Here is an 18230-nt window from a genome sequence, read left to right on the forward strand (position 1 = left end):
GTATTCAAAATAAACCAATAAAATGCGAAATATGTAGCAAAAGTATAACAATACTATGGTTCTAATTTCTTGTTTAAAAGTAATTCCCTCTCCACCAGAACCCCTGCATGCCATCTTCAAATGGTCCTAGACTGTAGTAACTGTATATAAAAAGTAGGACTCTGACATTTTACCTCAAGGATGATTTGTATTCAACACTCTAAAATGTAGGGAGTGATTCAGGAAACCATGGAACCAGAAGAAACCAGTTTCTCATCATTCCCAGGGGAAGTATCCCCCCTACCCCCAGCTCCCAGGATTACAATTCTAGCAAACATGCAGCTGTTCTAGAAGAGTCTTGGTTCTTCTGGACTATCTATACAGAGGTTCTTCTCTTCCTTTCTCATGACTCCCTGTGTCCCCATAGACATTCTGCTGAAAATGTGTCTCCCCCAGTGATCTGGAAGGAAGAAGGAGTTGTTAGACTTCATGGACCCAGTTCTCTAGACATGAAGGTGAGTTACACACTGAGCCAGCCCTAACTAGAGCTTAGACCAACTTACAAACCTTTATCTCTGATCCTCCATTCTTGACACCAGCTCTGAACCATCTTTTTAATTTTGGTTCTCATACTTTACTGACCCCAACTCTAAAAGGTGTTTCATATGTTTCATATGGTCAGGCCCAGAGTTCTGCTTCATTGCAAAGACTTGAGTTGATTCTGCTGGTGGATTAGAGCACACTAACGGAGACTTGGCCATAAGTCACATCCTGGTCCTTGCCAATGACTTCACATCTGAACTGAAAATCAATAACATATCAACATTGAGGACCAGGGTACCAGTTGACTGATCCCTATCTAATCCCTAACAATTCCAGATAATGTCTGCTCCTAACTTGACTGCTTGCACATGATTTAAACCAAATCTTTGCTTTATGCTTTACCCAAATTTGTAACTCTGATGTATTGCTTGTAAGAAGATGCCCTGATATTTCTTAACCTGATGTGGTTCTGACAAACTTCCTTGACCATGAACTTGAGGGGGAATGATATCTTTGTGGGAGAGGAGAGTTTCATCCCCTAAGCAGTGAATCAGTGGACAGAATACCTTCAGGAGTTAGTTCTGTCTGTAAGCCATTTGTTTGAAAGCAAACTGGGATGAAAATAGAGTTAATGAAAATTATCTTCATTGTTGAATATGTGAATAGTTGCATGGAATATCCTAACGGGGCACATTCACATTGTTCTAAATTAATCTTCATACTTGGGGGCTGGGGTTGTGGCTCAGCGGTAGAGCACTCACCTCGCACGTGCGGGATCCTGGTTCGATCCTCAGCACCACATAAAAATAAATAAATAAAGTAAAGATATTGTGTCTAACTACAACTAAAAAAAAACTCCATACTTGGTATCCTTAAGGGATGAATGGTCCAAAATGAATTAAAAAGAGAGGGTAAAAAGGCAATTAATTTAGGGCTAGGAATATAATATAGATAGCTCAATTGGTAGAGTGCTTGCCTTGCATGCACAAGGCCCTGGGTTTGATCCCCAGCACACACATACACACAAAAAGGCAATTAATTTATAGGGGGAGAGGGGAACTCGTGGCTATTTCATGGGATATTATTCACTTTAGACAGAGACATTTCATCAAAGCTGGCATTTGGGCCCAACTGGTTTGGGTTAAGGATTGTTAGCACATGTGTGCCTCTGTAACAATTGTTTTTTCCTGAGGTCTGGCTGAGCAGCCTTATAGCACCCAGTAGTACATCTGTAGTTTGTGGCTTTGAGGCTGTGAAGCTGACTGGGAGATTCAGATTGTGTGTGCATGTTTGTGCTGTTGCATGGTGTGTAGAGGGTGGCTGTGGGTGGGAGGTGACAGGAGTAGGTCAGCAGTTGGGTTCCTTGGATCTTACTCTTATCATAGACAATAAATGTCCCCGTCATCGGGCCATGGAAACAGAATTTCATACCTCCTCTCAGGCCAATGACCTCAGGCCTCCATGGACCTATGACTTCTAGGGATTGAGGGTACGATCTCGGCCCCACACCCAGAGTTCCGGATTGTAAGTTTGAATCTGGAAAGAAAAAGAACCCCAACAAAAACTGAAGGCTGCCCACTCCTTCCCTGTGCAGCCTGCAGAGTTTTCTCTGCAGATCCCACCTGCAAACCCCACCTTTCCGTGTCTCTCCTATCAGCCCATCCCTCTCCCCCCACAAGCACACACAGCACCACCCACCTCCTCACACTCCTCCCTGGAAACCCAAGTGTTCCAGCCCATGGAACGGATGAACTGATAGCGCAGCTTGTGGAACAAGGGACGCTGGGCGTGGCTCTTCCCATAGAGGAAATGAAAGATGTCTTGTTTAGGAGCCTGGTTGTCCTCTTCCATATCATTGGCCAGGTAGCTGGGGAAAAAAAATCAGGTTGCTCCTCAGGGATACAACCAGGAAGGACCTCCTCCTGAGGTCAGATTCCCCCAAAGGAGGCCAGGCTGACCATCTTTAGACAAGACCGCGCCATCCCTATCCAGTGTTATGGATGATCATCCCTTGGTCCAGAGGCCCCTGATAGAAGCCTTCTGAAGGGGGGGCCTCTCTCACACCCTGAGGCTGAAGATAAACCTGATGCTGGAGCACCTGAGGCTCCTTCCTGCCACTCACACCCAGTGCAGTTGACACCAGTTTGCACATCTCTGTCTTCATCCCCCTCCCTTCAGTTTCTTCCATGTGCTCACATCTATGTCCCCTACCACAGCGGGGTGCCCCTCTGCTTTCCTCCCACCATCCCTGATAATGAATCCTGACTGGCTAAGAAGCTAGGAGTGTGAGTGAGCACACCATACCCAGGTAGTATCCAGGCTTGTTCCTGACTCTGGATAATTTCTCTAGTCATTCCTTTCCTACCAATTAGCTAGCAGAGGGTCTGGTTCATATGTTTTTTTAATTCAACAAGACATAATATTATCTCTCTCTTACCAAGGTCCCTCTTCCTGGCCACAGAGAATACACTTCATAATGTTCTGTTGAACAGACGAATGAATGAAATCTTTATCTATAATAAATGCCATAATGACCACTTCATAGACTCAATGCTATAAAATAAATTCTTGCAAGATCAAGATCAAGATAATTGAGCCGAGTGTCTTAACAATGTATGAATACTTTGATAGGACCCTGCCTTCCTAAGGTGTTCCATCCAATGGCATTAGGGCAAGGAACAGGGGAGATAAGAAAGTGTAAACTGAAATAAAATATTATGGCCTTAATCACTTCCAGGGTGCAGTAGCTTACTGATCAGGAAGCACAGCACAGACTGTGATGTTTTCTTTTGTTTTTTTTTTCAGACAGGATCTCTCTCTGTTGTCAGGCTGCTGTCCTAGGCTCCAGTTTCCTCCCACCTGTGCTTTCTAAGAAGCTAGGAGTGTGAGTGAGCAAGACCATACCCAGGTAGGTTTCAGTGTTTTAGTTGATTTGAAGGATAGTTCATTTTCTTTAGGTACAAATGTGTGGAGTCAGCTCGACAGGAAACACAAGGTGATGGGAGAGAAGAGGGAATTTGGAAGGAACAGTGAAAGAAAGTCAGAAGGAATTTAATGGTAAAAGTATTTAATGATGGAGAGATTATAGAGAAGGCTAAATGCCACACGAGGACTCCAGTTTTGTTCTAGAAAGCCATGAGCAACACAGTTGCTGAGGAGGACTAAGAGGGGGTTGCACCCAGGTTTGGAAAGATTTTCAGGGAATACATAGAAAACTATGAGCTGAGGGATATCCACAGGGAGAATTTTACAGTGGACCAGTGCTGTGCAGACAAGACCTAAATTTGGCATCTTTCTTGGAAATTCAGAGGCAGAAGATAAATGTTGGTGTAGATGTAGGAAGAAAGACAGAGAGTAGTCAGATCACCGTCCCTCCCGACTCTCTACAGGATGTGCTGTCCTTTTCACCTCCTCCCAGGTGAGCTTTATGTTTCCCTTGATTTCATTTACTCTTTTAAACCTGCCTTAAGGTGGTTTGAGTGTTTGTTTTTAGTTGGAGAATTGTAAGAAAACTATATTATTATAATGCTATTTTTTTTTACCCAGAGCAAAAACAATAGAGGTTAAAAGGTTCAGGTCAGGTTAGAGCCCCTCTGCTTTCCTGCCCCTCTGCTTTCCTCCCACCATCCCTGAAAATGAATCCTGACTGACAGGATGAGGCCAAATACTCACAGAGCCAGAAAGAAGTGGATTCGTTGGTACTGCCAGGAGAAGAGGCCAGCGCGGCTAAAATAAGCTATGACCATAGACAGGAGGTACTGATGCAGAGAGAGAAAAAAAAACATATGTAGAGATCACACCCTGTAAGGGAAGGAATGTGGGGACAGAGGAATGGGAGGCTGGGGAAGACAGTGCCACTATTCAGAGAATGGTGCCTTGTAGGGTGACCAGCTTATCCAGGGAATGGTACGGGGAGACAAAGTCAGTCGATGGCAAGTCAGAGAAGTCAGGAGGAGGGGTGGCCTAGATGTGCACTGGATGGCCATCTCTGAGGGGCCCTTCTGAGGTAGGACATTTAGGTCAGCTGTGTCAGGGGGGTCTTTGGTAAGCTGGAGAAAAGAGGGTCCCAGAGAGAGCTGAGAGGAGAGGATCCAGGAACCTCAGGTTGCAAGCAAAGAAGGGTCAGCCATGCAAGACTCTGGCCTCAGGCTCAGAACACAAAGCACCCAAGCAGAGGCAAGGTCCACCTGTCCTCTCTTCAAGAAGCTTCTAGGCTTTGAAGGGAGATGTTGATAAGTCACAAAGGGGCCAGGACCTGGGAGCATAGGAACTACGAGAAAGCATAGAGGACCAAGGGGTTAGAAAGCCCTCCCCATCCAGGCTGTGCTGGAGCAGGATCACTGCCCAGTGGAGAACAACCTCACCTTGTCAGACACCCTCAGCTTCTTGTCCCAGGCCAGGAATCTTTTGACAACAGGATCCTCTGTGAACAGAGCTCATGTGTTAGTCTGGAAACCAGAATGGGCTTGAGTGGGAGTGAGATAGAGGGGAGGGAATCAGGCCTTCTTGGAGAATATATATTTAGGGTTGGGGCCCATGTTTAAGATGGATGAGAAGAGGACAGGAACATTCACCTGCAAGGGACCGTGGCTTAGACCTGAGACTCCACAGAGAAGCAACTTAGTGAGGGTTTGGGTAACAGCCAGGTATCAGTATGATTAAGAACTTAAACCTTGAGGGCCCAGGATTACCTCTGACTGCACCACCTCCGAATTAGAGACTTATTCAGGTCATTTTCCCATTTGATAGTCACATCAGAGTGGGAACTTGGCTTCATTTCCCACCTCTCAGGGATGAGGATATTTGGGGCCAGAATGTCAGCAAAAGTTCACTTTCAGGGGGACAATTGGAATCAAACTCTGTGATTCCAAGCAGGGACCTTTTTCAAAGATAGAATAACCTCTGTCATCTAAGGATCTCTGAGGGAAGATGGGTCCTGAGTCCTCCAGGCATGGGGAGTTCAGGGCTAGCATGACATCTTTTCCACTGGAATAGTGCAGTGACTATGTGTCATCTTGGCAACTCAGGAGGCTGAGGCAGGAGGATCACAAGTTCAAAGCCAGCCTCAGAAATGCAATGAGGCCCAAAGCAGAGACTCTCTCTCAAAATAAAAAATAAAAAGGGCTGGGGATGTGACTTAGTGGTTACATGCCCCTGAGTTCAATATTTAGTACAAAAAAAAAGTACAGTGAGTGGAAGTTTCCTTCTTGTGTAAAGAACTGGACCGGAGGGTACTAATTGGGGTATCTCCCTACCTAGCAGCCTGGCAAAGACTTCATGGTGCTCTGGTTGCACCAGGTACACACGCTGTCTCTTTAACGTCATCTCGAGCCCACACAGTGTCTCCACATCCCAGGGGTGCTTAGGCTCAGGATCCAGATCCTCTAGTTCCTCCTGTGAATCAGATGAGCACTCCCTCTTCCTCTTTTGGCCAGAGAACCCACTCTGGAGGCCAGGTTCTACCCTGGGGTTTGAGTCCAAAAAGCCAGGCAGATCCTCCTCCAGCTCTTCCCCAGAATCTGATGACCATTCTGTCTTCCTCTTCTGGCTGGAGGACTGAGGTAGGAGGCTGGGTTCTACTGTTGGGGCTGAGCAAAGAAAGCCAAGTAAAGCTTCTGTTTTGGGAATTCAGCCTTTTATCATGTACATCCAATCCACCTCCCATCAGAAACCCTAACCTCTTCAACTATTGTTTTCTCCTTTGCTCATGACCATCTGCCCCTGATTCTCCTTGCCATCATCCCATCTCCCTGTTCCTCAAAAACTCTTGCTCATTATGGACACTTTCTCCCATAAAGAGGAGTGATCCTTCCTATGTTCCCTCCACCAGCTTCCTCTGCTTGAATCTCATCTCCTAACCCAGGTTGGATTTTCCTCCCCTTTGAGAGTTCCTTTTCAGAGCTCAGTCTGGCAGGAAAGGAAGAAGAATATCAAGGAAATCTGGGGAGAGAAGAAATGATAAGACCTCCCAAGAGGGAGCTAAATAGGTACAAAAGATCACAGGTACACTGAAGAGTGGGCTGGATATGAAGACTAGGTTAGGCAAAGTTCTTCTGCTGAATGTTTATTGGCCTTCACTGTGTTCAGTAATCTGTGCTGGGAGCACATCCTGTACCCTTAGGCATCCTTGATACCTGGAGACATGTTGAGGATCTAAAATCATAGAATACTCTATACCTGCTCACCCTCTCTTCAAATAGTATTTACAATGTCATGGTGCCTGTGGATCACCTGTAGTCTGCTTCTCAATTCCAATTATTCTCTAATCTACCTTGCTAATTTTGGTATACCAGTATTGCTCTTGACCTAGAAATTTTACTACCACTTATTTGCCCTAAAGAACACATCACATGTATAAAGAGACTAATGGAAAAATCTCCCATGAAAGACAGTATTTTTTTCCTGAAAAGCCAGGGAGAGTGCATGGGATGTGACACAGCATCCAATGGGACTGGGGAACTCTTTCTGAACTTCCTACTCAGTCTTCTGCTTTCCTGCTGGATAGTCGAATCATGCTTTATGCTTCTGACCAAAACAGTGTAGTTAAATATATACAAAATGTACTATTTTAACCACTGTAAAGTGTAGAGTTCAGTGGCATTAGGTATAGCCATGTATTGCTCAATGATTGGGGTATGTTCTGAGAAATGTGCTGTTAGTTGATTTCATAGTTATGCAAACATGATAGAATACTCAACTGAGATGGCTGTGACATCACTGTGGGATATCATGTAATGGAACCAGTTTGTGTAACTCCCCACTTCTGCTCCCACAGCTCCTGCTGACCACCATTCAACTTTCTGTCTCTGTAAATTTGACAACTCTCTGTACCACATCTGTCTTGCATACTGTGGACTCATACAGTATTTGCCCCTGTGTAATTATCCCCTGATTATTTAACTTTGTGCACTATTCTAAGACCCTACGTTGCTGGAGGGTGGGTCAGAATTCTTTCTTAAGGTTGAATAATAGTCCCACGCATGCTAGACTACATCTTTTGTACATCTATTTATCCCTCAGTGGACGTCGGGTTGTTTCCACATTTGGATTCTAAGTCTTTCTTTTGCCAGTGTTGGACCATATTGACAAGAAGCACATCTGTTATTCGTGCTGTGCTGGAAGTTTCATTTTGTATTTTAATGTCTTCCATGATGCTAATGAACCCAGGCCAAACAGGAGTAAAGTCAAGTTAGTTCATGGAACGTGCTGGGAATGAGCATCCACCTTGTTTGGCTGTCATGGATGTTTGGCGTTGGATGAGGTCCCAGAGATCTTCCACATGACATGCAAGTTCCCTGGCAGCTCCCTCACAGGCCTGTGCTGCCCACTGAATTTCTCCCTGATGGGAAAAATACTGTGCGTCAGGAAGCAGGTCCTTCTACTGTAGAAGACAAATTGTCTGGCTGCTCTGTTTATACAATTTCCATTCATGATGCCTTCAACCCTCAGAACTGATTGGGTCCTCCCATAGCAAATTAGAAGTTCACACACTCCTTTTTTACTAGAAAGTTTTCAAGTACAGTCATGTGCCACGTGACAATGTTTTGGTCAATGATGGACCACATATATAATGATGGTCCCACAATATAAGATATTGCCTAGCAACTTAGGAGACATCATAGCCTCTGTAAGTACATTCTGTGACTTCCCACGTGATATATGGACTCATGGCACATTTTCACTCTTTATCCTCCTCGTTAAGTGATGAATGACTATTGGATCAATATTCTGTTATCACTAAAATTTCTTTTCTGGACCATGAAGATCCTGATTATTTTTACCAGGATTCCAGTTGTAGTTTGCATATTCCTGTCTCTGCTGGCCACCTGGTCTAGACATGCTACAATTAAGCAGTTCCCATTCTTAAAAAATGTGGGTACTTTGGCCAAAAATTAAGTAAACTGCCCAGATACTGTTGGATATGGACCATTGCCGCTCCACTTCTGTTTTCCTCCTATGGATGCAGTCTGATACAACAATGACTATCATTGCACTGGAGAGATAAGAGCATAAGGTAACAGGGAGGAATACTACACTACAGAGGCTGCTGGCACCTAGCCTTAAATATTCTTATTGATGGACTGAGACACCACCCAACTTAACATTTTCACTGTTATAATTTCAGATTTCAAATCTCTGGTTTGAGAAGGCCACAGAACTCCTCTAAAGAAATCAAAATCAATACAGAAGGAAATGACCAGGAAACATTTTTGTGGGTAGGTGAGGTATGAACAGGGCTCTTCAGGGTAAGACTCTGACAGGCCTTGGATCCTCCCCTGATTGGACCCTCTGAACCAGCCTGCAGTCTTCTTATTGGGTGACAGCCCCCTTGCTTGACCCTGGAGTCCATGTGAATAGGAAAATTTCAGGGAAACTTTGCCCACCTCCTCCCCAGCAGGTTCTCCAAGCCTTGCTGAGTCTGCCTCTCTCACCTTCCCTTAACCTTTGATGACTCAAGGTCTCTGGACTTTGAGGAGAACTACCCCTTCTGTCCTAAAACTAGTGAAATCCTTGGGAAAAAAGAGAATGAATGCCAAAGGCAGACTTTTGCTTCTTCTGCTCAACATGGATTCGCAGGATCACAGCTAAAACAAATTTTAAAAGAGGGAAAATATATGGAATAGCAGTCTTTAGGAAGTTAGATCCCTGAGAGGTAATTCCCTCTCATTATTTAGATAAACAGTTTCCAATCCACAGAGCAGGAGGGGCTGTGGGGGAGCCAGCATTTTCCCCGAGCAGAAAGGACAATGGGTAGAGTTGGGTATCTAGGGAGACATGGCATCTGGAGGTCACAGTGCAGAGAATCAGAGAAGTATGGTTCAGAGGCTCCCATGCTTGAGATTTGTAAAGTGGGCACACGGTTTGAGGTAAGAACTGAGGCCTTGGCTGATTCCAGTTACAGTTCTCTTCCCCGTGTGGTTTCCTAGATGTAAAAGTGTGGCTTCCATTCTCTACATGATGCCAAGAAGCATCCAGAAAAATGTCCCCTGGAAGTTGGACTTACAGTCTCTGTGTCAGCATTGTCAACTTCATTCCTTAGTTAGGACTTAGACCCAGGTCATGCTCAGCAGCAGCAAAGGCTGGCCAAGAGGCTCCCAGCACCCCCAATCCCTTCTAGACTGCAGAACTGGACAAGCTCACATTTGTGCAGGGTGAGTTGAATGCTATAGAAGAGCTGCGGGCACGAAGATATCAAGATGGGTTATGTGCCCACTCATTTGGATGAGCCAGTACTTACTATTGAGGTAGTAGGATTTAGATGGCATGACACACAATGGCAGACTGCACAGCCTAATGATCGATGTGGTTACCTGCAAAGGGATGGCTATTTAATACAAGGTTTTGTCACTAAAGCATAGGAAAGTCATGGGGAATTCAATGACTGACATGATAACACTCTATAAAGGCATGGGATAGCATATGGAGGAAAATGCCCAAATTCTTAACCTGAGCATGCTCTATGACTTTGTGTGCTGCTATAATAATATATAGTTTCCTGCTGTGGATATGGACAAGTTGAGAGCAAATGTCAAGTTGTATAAAGCATAAACTTGATGAGGATTTTTATACACTTTGGACCATTGATTATTAATAGAATAATCTTAATAATCAGAAGGGGATACATGGAGTAGTCACAGGAACTTTTATAACAAGCAAACATTAAGTTTATTGGCCATTCCATACCAGATACACCAGCCTCTGGTCTGTTTTCTCCTTGGGCTGAAATGGTCCTGCTGACAGTTTTCATAAGGTCCTGAGGCTCACCTCCCCTGAACCGTCTCTATCCTCCACTCTTTAGCATAAGTAGTAATCCATCAGATCCCAGCATGGAGGTGGGAAAGGAGGATGGAGAATTAAATTTTTCAGCTAATAATCTTTTTTGAGAGAGAGAGAGAGAGAGAGAGAGAGAGAATTTTAATATTTATTTTTTAGTTTTCGGTGGACACAACATCTTTGTTTGTATGTGGTGCTGAGGATCGAACCCGGGCCGCATGCACGCCAGGCGAGCGGGCTACCGCTTGAGCCACATCCCCAGCCCAATTTTTCAGCTAATTTTGAATGAGAATATTTATACATGGAAGGACCTAGGGACCTTTATTGATTAAGTTTGTATCTGGAAGATCATCTGAAGACTCACGTGTTAAAGCCTTGTTCCCCACCATGGTACTTGTATGAAGTCGTGGGACCTCTATAAGGTAGAGCCTAGTGGAAGGAAATAAGTCACTGGGCTGAGCTGAGCCCTAGCATGGGATTGCTGGATCCCAACTCTTTCTTTTCTTTGCTCTTCTACACAATGCCCACCATGCTGTGCTCCTCACAGCCCCAAAAGCAATGAGTCAACCTATCCTTTTTTAAAGTTGATTATTTGAGGTATTTTGTACCATGAACAGAAAGATGACTAAATAATTAAAAATTATTTTTTCAGGGAACCTGTACAGAGACAGAATTCACAGATATTTGACCAAGAAGAGAAGAACTCAATTGTGTGTGTGTGTGTGTGTGTGTGTGTGTAGTGCTGGGGATTGAACCCGTGCTATATCCCGAGCCCCAGAGAAGAACTCAATTTTAAGGAAGACTCCATTATAAATGTTGGATGTTTAACTCAGATTCTGAATGAAAATTGCTATTTCCTTCATGAGAGTGATTCTCACCATATTTGATTGATTGTGTCAAAGCTAGAGCAGAGAAAGGAAGGATTAAATTACATTGAACTGCCAAATGTGACTTGGCAAATACCAAGTTTTTGAAAGACTCACTGTTCAGAATTTTGCATGTCCATGGTCAGAGCTTTGATTTTTTTTCAGACCTTGATTTTTTCCATCTTTAAAATAGGGACCACAACAGTATCTACCCCAAGGACTTCTGTGAGGAGCCAGTGGGTTACAACATTTAAGGCATAAGAAGACCACCTAGAGACTATGTGGTTCCTATTGGGGATTTTCTATTTGTGGTGGGGGTATTGCCAAAATTTTTAATTCACTTCCTTTCTAATTTTAGGGTAGAGCTTCACTTCATGGATCCCTTGTACTTGGGTGAAACTAAGTGACTAATTCCTGCCAGAGAGTTGAGAATTCAAATCATGAGCTTAGCTTTCAGGGGAGAGTAATCCATTTCTGTTACTACAGGTGGAAAAAGCCCTGTTCTCTCTCTCTGGCACACCAGGATTTGAGATGGTGGCCATTTCATCAGGCTGTGTCCCTCAAGCATCCAAAGACTGACTGCCTGAACATCCACTATTGACACACAGCGTGCCCAAGGACTACACATTTGTTGTTAGAAGCCACACATTTATTCAAACACATGAACATGCTCACATGCATACACCAAATCACTTACATACAAACATGAACACATTCCCATATAAACACAACCTGCTCCTAAGCTCACAAGCATACTCAAATTAACATACTCACACATGAATACATCATTCATACTTAACATTATTTTCATAACCTAGTGTGGTTAGTCCATTTTTGCTACATATGACAAAATACCTGAGATAATTATCTTAAAAGAAGGAAAGGGTTTTTTGTTGTTTGTTTGGTTCATGGTCTAAGAGGTTTCAGTCCATGTCACTTGATCCTGTTGCTTTGGGCCTGTGGGTGTCCAGTATATATATTATGGCAGGTGGCATAGGAAGTCTGTTTACCTCTTGGCAACCAGGAAGCAAAGAAACAGGAAGGGGCCAGGGTCCAAATATCCCTTCAAAGGCATCCATAAACTTAAGTATCTCCAAAAGCAAGGCCTTATCTCCAAATATAGCTACTACATCCCAATAGCACCTCAGGTTGGGGAGGAAGGTCCTGCAGGGGCTCAGACCCTAGGACACAGATTCAGGATCCTGGCAGTGGAAGAAGATGTGAGATGCAGTTGGGACAGTACACATGTTTTATCCAGAGATGGAAGCATCCTCGCCCCAAGTCTTTCCATAGACCTTTTTTATATGCAGGCCAAAGAAGGCGCAGTGCCAACAGGTTACATAGGTGAATGCATACAGCAGATATTTATGACCTTGAGTCCATATGCTGAATCAGGGTCATAAAAGATACTCATGACCTTGACTACATACTAAAACAGCTGGCTGAAAGTCTCTGTGAGGGAGCCTAATTATAGCCACCTTAGGTCTTCCATACACAAGCCTTCAATACGTGGGCCGTTGAGGAACACTCCAGATAGAAACCATTGCACTTTGTCCATTCTGATTTTAAATCATTACAGAAACTCAAAGTTTTTCAAATTGAGAACTGCTGGATTTTTCAGGTGATATCTGTCAATCAGCCCAAGTTACCTTATGGAGATTGGCTAGAAGACATCTGCTCTAAAAGGGGATTACAGGGAAAACAGTATTGTATGACACAAGTGCCATCAATAGTAAGTTCCACTGGCTCTTAGCAAGGTGAGCTTCTGGAGCCGCAAGTCTGCGACTGTGCGTGTATGGTGTCTCTCTCATTCAGCATGAGTTTTTCCATGTGTGGAAATGTTTTTCAGCCTAGAAAATCAAATGTCGTTTCTCTTGATTCCTCCTTTACCAAGAATATAGATGGAGTGTTGGACTTCTGTTTGCTGTTTCTCTTTGGAAAGTGTTGAGAGTGTTGTGGTTAAGAGAAGCAGATGAGTAAAGAGAAATAAAACAAAATTCAGAAGTAATAGATTATAATCAGTCTCATTTTCAATTGTTTGATCTTTACTTAAACCTAACTACATCTCATCTTTTTTCTCCACAAAGCAAATCTAGTCAGGTTTTGAATCCAGGTTTGGGAGGTTTGATAGCAGAAGCTCAGAAACTTGGATCCATTTCACAAATCTCTGTGAAATCAGGTGAACAAAGACAATCATTGTTCAACAGATACAGAATGCAGCATTACGATCTTATCCGTGGAATCGTTTGGAGGGAATTTGGCAAAAAATATGAAATATTATCTGAAATATAAAAACTAACAGTGAAAAAGGAGAAATTATCAGAGACTTATGCTGACATATTATTTGGGTGACATATAAAACTAAGAATTATGAACAAACATAAACATAAGTGGCAGTGAATTAATAGAACAAGCGCAACAAACAAAGAGATGTATGTTATGTCATAAGATAAAGTTCAAGAATGTGAGTAAAAGAAACTTTACCAACTTGTTTGGGAAATGGGTTATGTTAGAAAGTATGAAAAGTTAATAATAGTTAATATAAAAATAATAATGATTGATTTGTATCCCAGAGTGGATCCAAACAGGGATCCAAACCAAAACCACCATAAGAAATCATTTCACTGAGGATGGCTATGTTAACATTACTCAAAATGGAAAATAACACATTTTGGAAGTGATGCGGAGAAACTGAAACTCCCTTAACATTGCTGGTGGAAATTCGAATAGAACAGTTTGGTGGTTATTCAACAAGAACCACCATGTGATCCAGAAATTCCACTCCTGTGTATATACCCCAAAGAATTGAAAACAGGTACTTAAAACAAAGATCTGTACACATATGTTCACAGCAGCATGATTCACCATAGCTAAAGAGAGGAAACTAAACAAATATCCATCAGCAGATGAATGCAGAAACAAAATGAGTGTTATCTACATGACAGAATATTGTCAGCCTCAAGATGCTGGTATGCACTGATGTACAGAAATAGAAATAAAGATAGATATCGTATGTATTTATTGTCTCTACAAATTCACCTTCTTTGCTTGCTCTGTGATCATGGAGTTGGTCCTTGTAAATCTCTCTCCTTTTACAACAACAATGCTAAACCTTGTCTGGAGGGAATGCTGGGGGAAATAAGGAATCTGATTCATTATCAGAATTTATTTCCTTTTGTTAGGCAAGGAAACTGCACTCAGAAAGTTGTGTGAGTCCCACAGCAATAAGTGACAACTGGAGCTGAATTGTGTGTCTATTGCTGGGCTTTCCCTCTTCACCTGCTCTGCATCTTCCTTCCAAGGTGGCCCCTCTCTACTCTCTCCCAGATGAGAGCACACATCTGGAAATCCTCATTTCAGAGCCTGGTTTTCTTTCCCATTCCTCACCCTGACCTGTTGCCCCATCTTGGTTCCCTGCTGGCTCATCCCAAGTGGATCTCTATTCCAGCTCCTGAACAAGGACTTATGTTTCTATAGCATCTGACACACCTGCATTGGCGTGCTGAGTGTAGGTGTGCTCTCTTGGCTCAAGAAGGCACTGGAGTGGGGTCAAAGGTTTAACCCACTTATCCAGATGGCCAGTGGCAACTCTGAGTATGGAGAATGTGACACCAATCATCGCCTACTTAATAACCTACAACTGTAAGTTTCTAAGGTAAAAAAGGAAAGCAAATCACAGAAAGGTTCCTGACTTATCCAACACCATAAAGACATTCTCTAATAAAAACCTAGTGGGGTATGTGGGATTTGATTTTTTTGCCCCATCTAAAGAACATGTAATATTACTTTATGTTGTAATTTTTTTTAAAACCTCTTCTGGAGTAGTTTGTAATTATGACATAAATGGATTTATTATTTAGATATTCTTGTGAAAGTGCATCTTTATATTAAAATATATTGTGTTGGTTATCCTGAGTATGTTATTATTTTTATTAACACCTTTAATTTTACCATATTCTTGGACATTGTTATTAGCATCTTATGGGTTTTTTTGGGTTTTTTTTTAAGATGGGACTGGGGGCGTGGCTCAGTGGTAGAGTGCTGGCTGAGCTGGGTTCCATCCTCAGCATTGTAAATAAAGAACTTAATAAATAAGAAATAAAAGATTACATTGTGCTTGTTGACAAAAAGTAGAGATTGTCTCTCTCCTCCCTTTGCAGAGGTTCTCCTTTAGAGAACTAGTCCTAGAAATATTTCCTGTCTCCCTTTGATTCACATCTAAATCTTTAAAAAAGTGGTATAAGCTGCTTGCCAGCATTCCAGCCAGGAATGCATTTCTAAGCCTGAGTCATCTCTCTAAGATGTAAACCTTGAGGAAGACAGCGTCCCTATGTCCCTGTCACCTTGGGAGTCTGGCGCAGGCACCCTACTCTGAGCTATATCTACCTGCTTGTCATAGAGATGTGAGAAGTTTTGCTTTTCGTTGGGATAAAGGCAAGAGCTCGGACGACCACCTCGATTACCAGATGAACTCAGGATGAGTCCTGTGAGAATGGCGAGCCCACGGTGCGTCAAGTGCTTTCACCCAGGACCAGCTGCAGTTTATCCTGAGTCCGGGTGCGCGGGCTGGAGGGTCCCTGCTTGGTATTAGAAAGGCGAGGCGTCCTCCTGCAGTCTCCTTAGTGGTTCGCCTAGGATGCGCATCACAGTCTGGCTCAATGCTTCCTCGGGATTAAAACGGTTGTCTTCACTTCCTGCATTTGTGCAGAGGAGTTTCTGGGTTGGCAGATTTTGTTTTTACTATTTTCCCCACCAGCTTTTAAGAACCAATTAGGCCAGAGAACTGTTGCATTATTTCAGCCCAAAATAGTGAGAACCCATTGTGCTTATGGTCTCCTTTTCGAGGATGGACATTTGTCCCTAACTCTAAACGTGATCTTCTCGGACAGGCACAGTCACAGGTGGTTCCTTTCAGTTGGTGTGCGCTGTCTTTTTGCAGTTTGGGCACATTACTTGTGCGATCTGGAAAAGCTACGGTTTCTGTCTTCTTTCCCTTCCTTGGAGAGCATCGCTGGACAACTGCTGTAGCCTAGCCTTTGAGAAACTTCTGCAGGACACACCCTTCTTCGGTTTGTCAGAACATTGGTCCCAACCGAAGGCTCTGAGGAAGAGAGAACCTGGGCTCCCGGGACCAACCACACAACCGGCTGCTAGAAGCCGAAAGGGACCGGAGACAAATGCGAAACCGAGCGCGGGGTTTGCAGCGGCCAGGGCTCTTAGCACAGCAACTCTTAACCGCAGGACGAGGCAGAGACCTTTGCATCATTCCCTAAGTCCGGCGGCGCGCAGACTTTTGGGAAATAGAGTCCGAGCAGGGATCCCGCAGGCTTCCGGCAGCGTCCTGCGCATGTGCAGTTCTCCCTGCGTGCGTGTTCACGCATGCGCCTCGCCGCGGCATCGCCCTGGCTTCCTGTCCGTCCAGGTGACCGCCGCCCTGGTTTTCTGTCTGGGGCCTCTGGTGACCAGGACCGCGGAGTCTGTGGGGTGATCGCCGAAGGGCGCAGGCTGTGTGTCCCGGAGTCCCCCCTGGATTGACCGCTACCTCGAGGACCGAGCTCGCGGCGGAGGGCCCGAGGATCAAGCAGCAGCAGTGGCGGCAGAGGGGCTGCGCGACCCGGGCCGGCGCTCCGCGGCACGGTGAGTCCTAAGGGGCGGATCTGGGTCCCGGAGGGAGGCGCGGCCCGAGGTTGTGCGTTAGGTCCAGCCCCGACTCCTTAGTAGCAGAAAGGCCTGGCGAGGGCGAGGGCGGACATCCCGGAGCTGCAGAGACCCACGGGAACCGCCCGCGCCCGGGGTCGATGCTGTGCAGCTCTAGGAGGGACAAGACGCTCGGTGGGTGGGTCTTTGAGGACAGTGTACCTGAGGAGGAGTGGACACCGGCCTCATCTGGGATTTCTGGCTGCACTCCTTTCTCCACCCCGACTCCCTTTCCTCCTCCTCCTCGTAGTGCTCCAGATGTCTCTAAAGGTCCATCAGCAACGCTGTTCCTTACCGTTTGCCTCTTAGTTCTGCCTTTGTCGAGTCATGCAGTGTGGATCCAGGAAAGCCTTTTACTGCCTCGTTTGATAGAGGAGGACATGGTGGATGATTTGACAAAGGTTACCCAGGTGTTTTTAGGCACTTCTAGGCCTGGTTCCTTCTACTGTATTACATATAAGTTACTACATTTCTTAATAGGATATCTTTTTGAGCAGGCCACTCACATTTGTATGATTAAAGTCCCAACCATGGTGACTGTAAGTCAGAGAATTTCATGAATTTTCTGATCTTCAGTAGTTTGAAAAGTAAGAAAGTAAATGAGTTTTCTGTAGCAGAATTCCTTTTTTTTTTAGCTTACATTTAAGGATAACACATTATTTCAATTAAATTTGACGTTAATTCACACTTATTCACCTCTAATTATGTGTGGGTTGCGAACATATAGGTAGGCACCATCCTGAGTATTTTCCAATTTTCCAATCCCTTCTGAAAAGGCCTAATGAGACAGTCTTCCATATTGTGTCCTCAGAACTTTCTGGGTAGGTTTTTATGCAGGAGATTCCTGCTGTGACAGGTCAGATAACTTATAATGACGCTGCTTGCATTTTTCTTTCCCAGATCCGCCTCTGCTTTCACAATTCTCCATATTTTTCCAAGAGCAGCAGAACATGAGTAAATCCCTGGTGAGTTTTTCTGTTCATGTGTTTATTCTGTCCTGAGGCAATAAGAGTTCCAACTTCAAAACATGAAAATAGAAAGAGTCAAGATATAATCAAAATGGTAGCAATCAGCACTCAGCAGATTTTCTATATTCATATGTATAAATAGCATGATCCCTAAAGAGTTCTTAAAACCATAGTACATGTATGTCTCCGATTTTTGGCAAAAAAGTATAAATATCGTACATTCCTTGACTTACATTGACCATAAATGATATGTTTCCTTTCTCGTGGATTTTAAAAATTTCTTTGATGTAATTGTGAATAGCCTTCCCAAATAATAACCTGTAAGCTGCTGCCACTGATACCTTACTTTTCTGTCATGTGAGCAGACAGCATAGTGCCCAGGAAGGACTCAGCACACACGATC

The 18230-nt window shown here is 44.0% G+C and overlaps 2 protein-coding genes across 4 annotated transcripts in view; one reads left to right on the forward strand and one right to left on the reverse strand.

The window, feature by feature from the left end:
* LOC124098862 (speedy protein E4-like) lies at window positions 1–17241 on the reverse strand. The gene is made up of 8 exons (XM_058582475.1): window positions 17217–17241; window positions 16399–16875; window positions 5778–6110; window positions 4887–4945; window positions 4195–4280; window positions 2221–2389; window positions 1954–2058; window positions 1–439 (listed from the first exon to the last, which is right to left on the reverse strand). Exons 1-7 carry the CDS (start codon window positions 17239–17241, stop codon window positions 1999–2001), a joined length of 1209 nt encoding a protein of 402 aa, XP_058438458.1. The 3' UTR covers window positions 1–439; window positions 1954–1998.
* Window positions 16538–18230, forward strand: part of Znf12 (zinc finger protein 12) — a 17340-nt gene continuing 15647 nt past the window's right edge. For 2 of the 3 annotated variants that reach the window (XM_046453800.2, XM_058582466.1), the window contains exons 1-2: window positions 16538–16799; window positions 17760–17824. In XM_046453800.2, coding sequence (XP_046309756.1) covers window positions 17810–17824 — 15 coding nt within the window. In that variant the 5' untranslated portion in view covers window positions 16538–16799; window positions 17760–17809. Of the gene's footprint in view, window positions 16800–17759; window positions 17825–18230 lie in introns of those variants that run through there. The other variant, XM_058582467.1, reaches the window with a different exon arrangement.

The sequence above is a fragment of the Marmota monax genome, unplaced genomic scaffold, assembly GCF_021218885.2.
Source record: "Marmota monax isolate L192 unplaced genomic scaffold, Marmota_monax_Labrador192_F-V1.1 WCK01_AAM20220418_F8-fsc00338, whole genome shotgun sequence".
In the NCBI taxonomy this organism is placed as follows: domain Eukaryota; kingdom Metazoa; phylum Chordata; class Mammalia; order Rodentia; family Sciuridae; genus Marmota; species Marmota monax.

Coding starts and splice junctions, on each gene's coding strand:
- LOC124098862 (XM_058582475.1), bottom strand. CDS start 17,241: ATGTCCTCCTCTATCAAACGAGGCA. Junction 16,876..17,216: donor CTCCTCTATCAAACGAGGCA/GTAAAAGGCTTT, acceptor TCTGCTACTAAG/GAGTCGGGGCTGGACCTAAC. Junction 2,059..2,220: donor CCAGGGAGGAGTGTGAGGAG/GTGGGTGGTGCT, acceptor TTTTCTTTCCAG/ATTCAAACTTACAATCCGGA.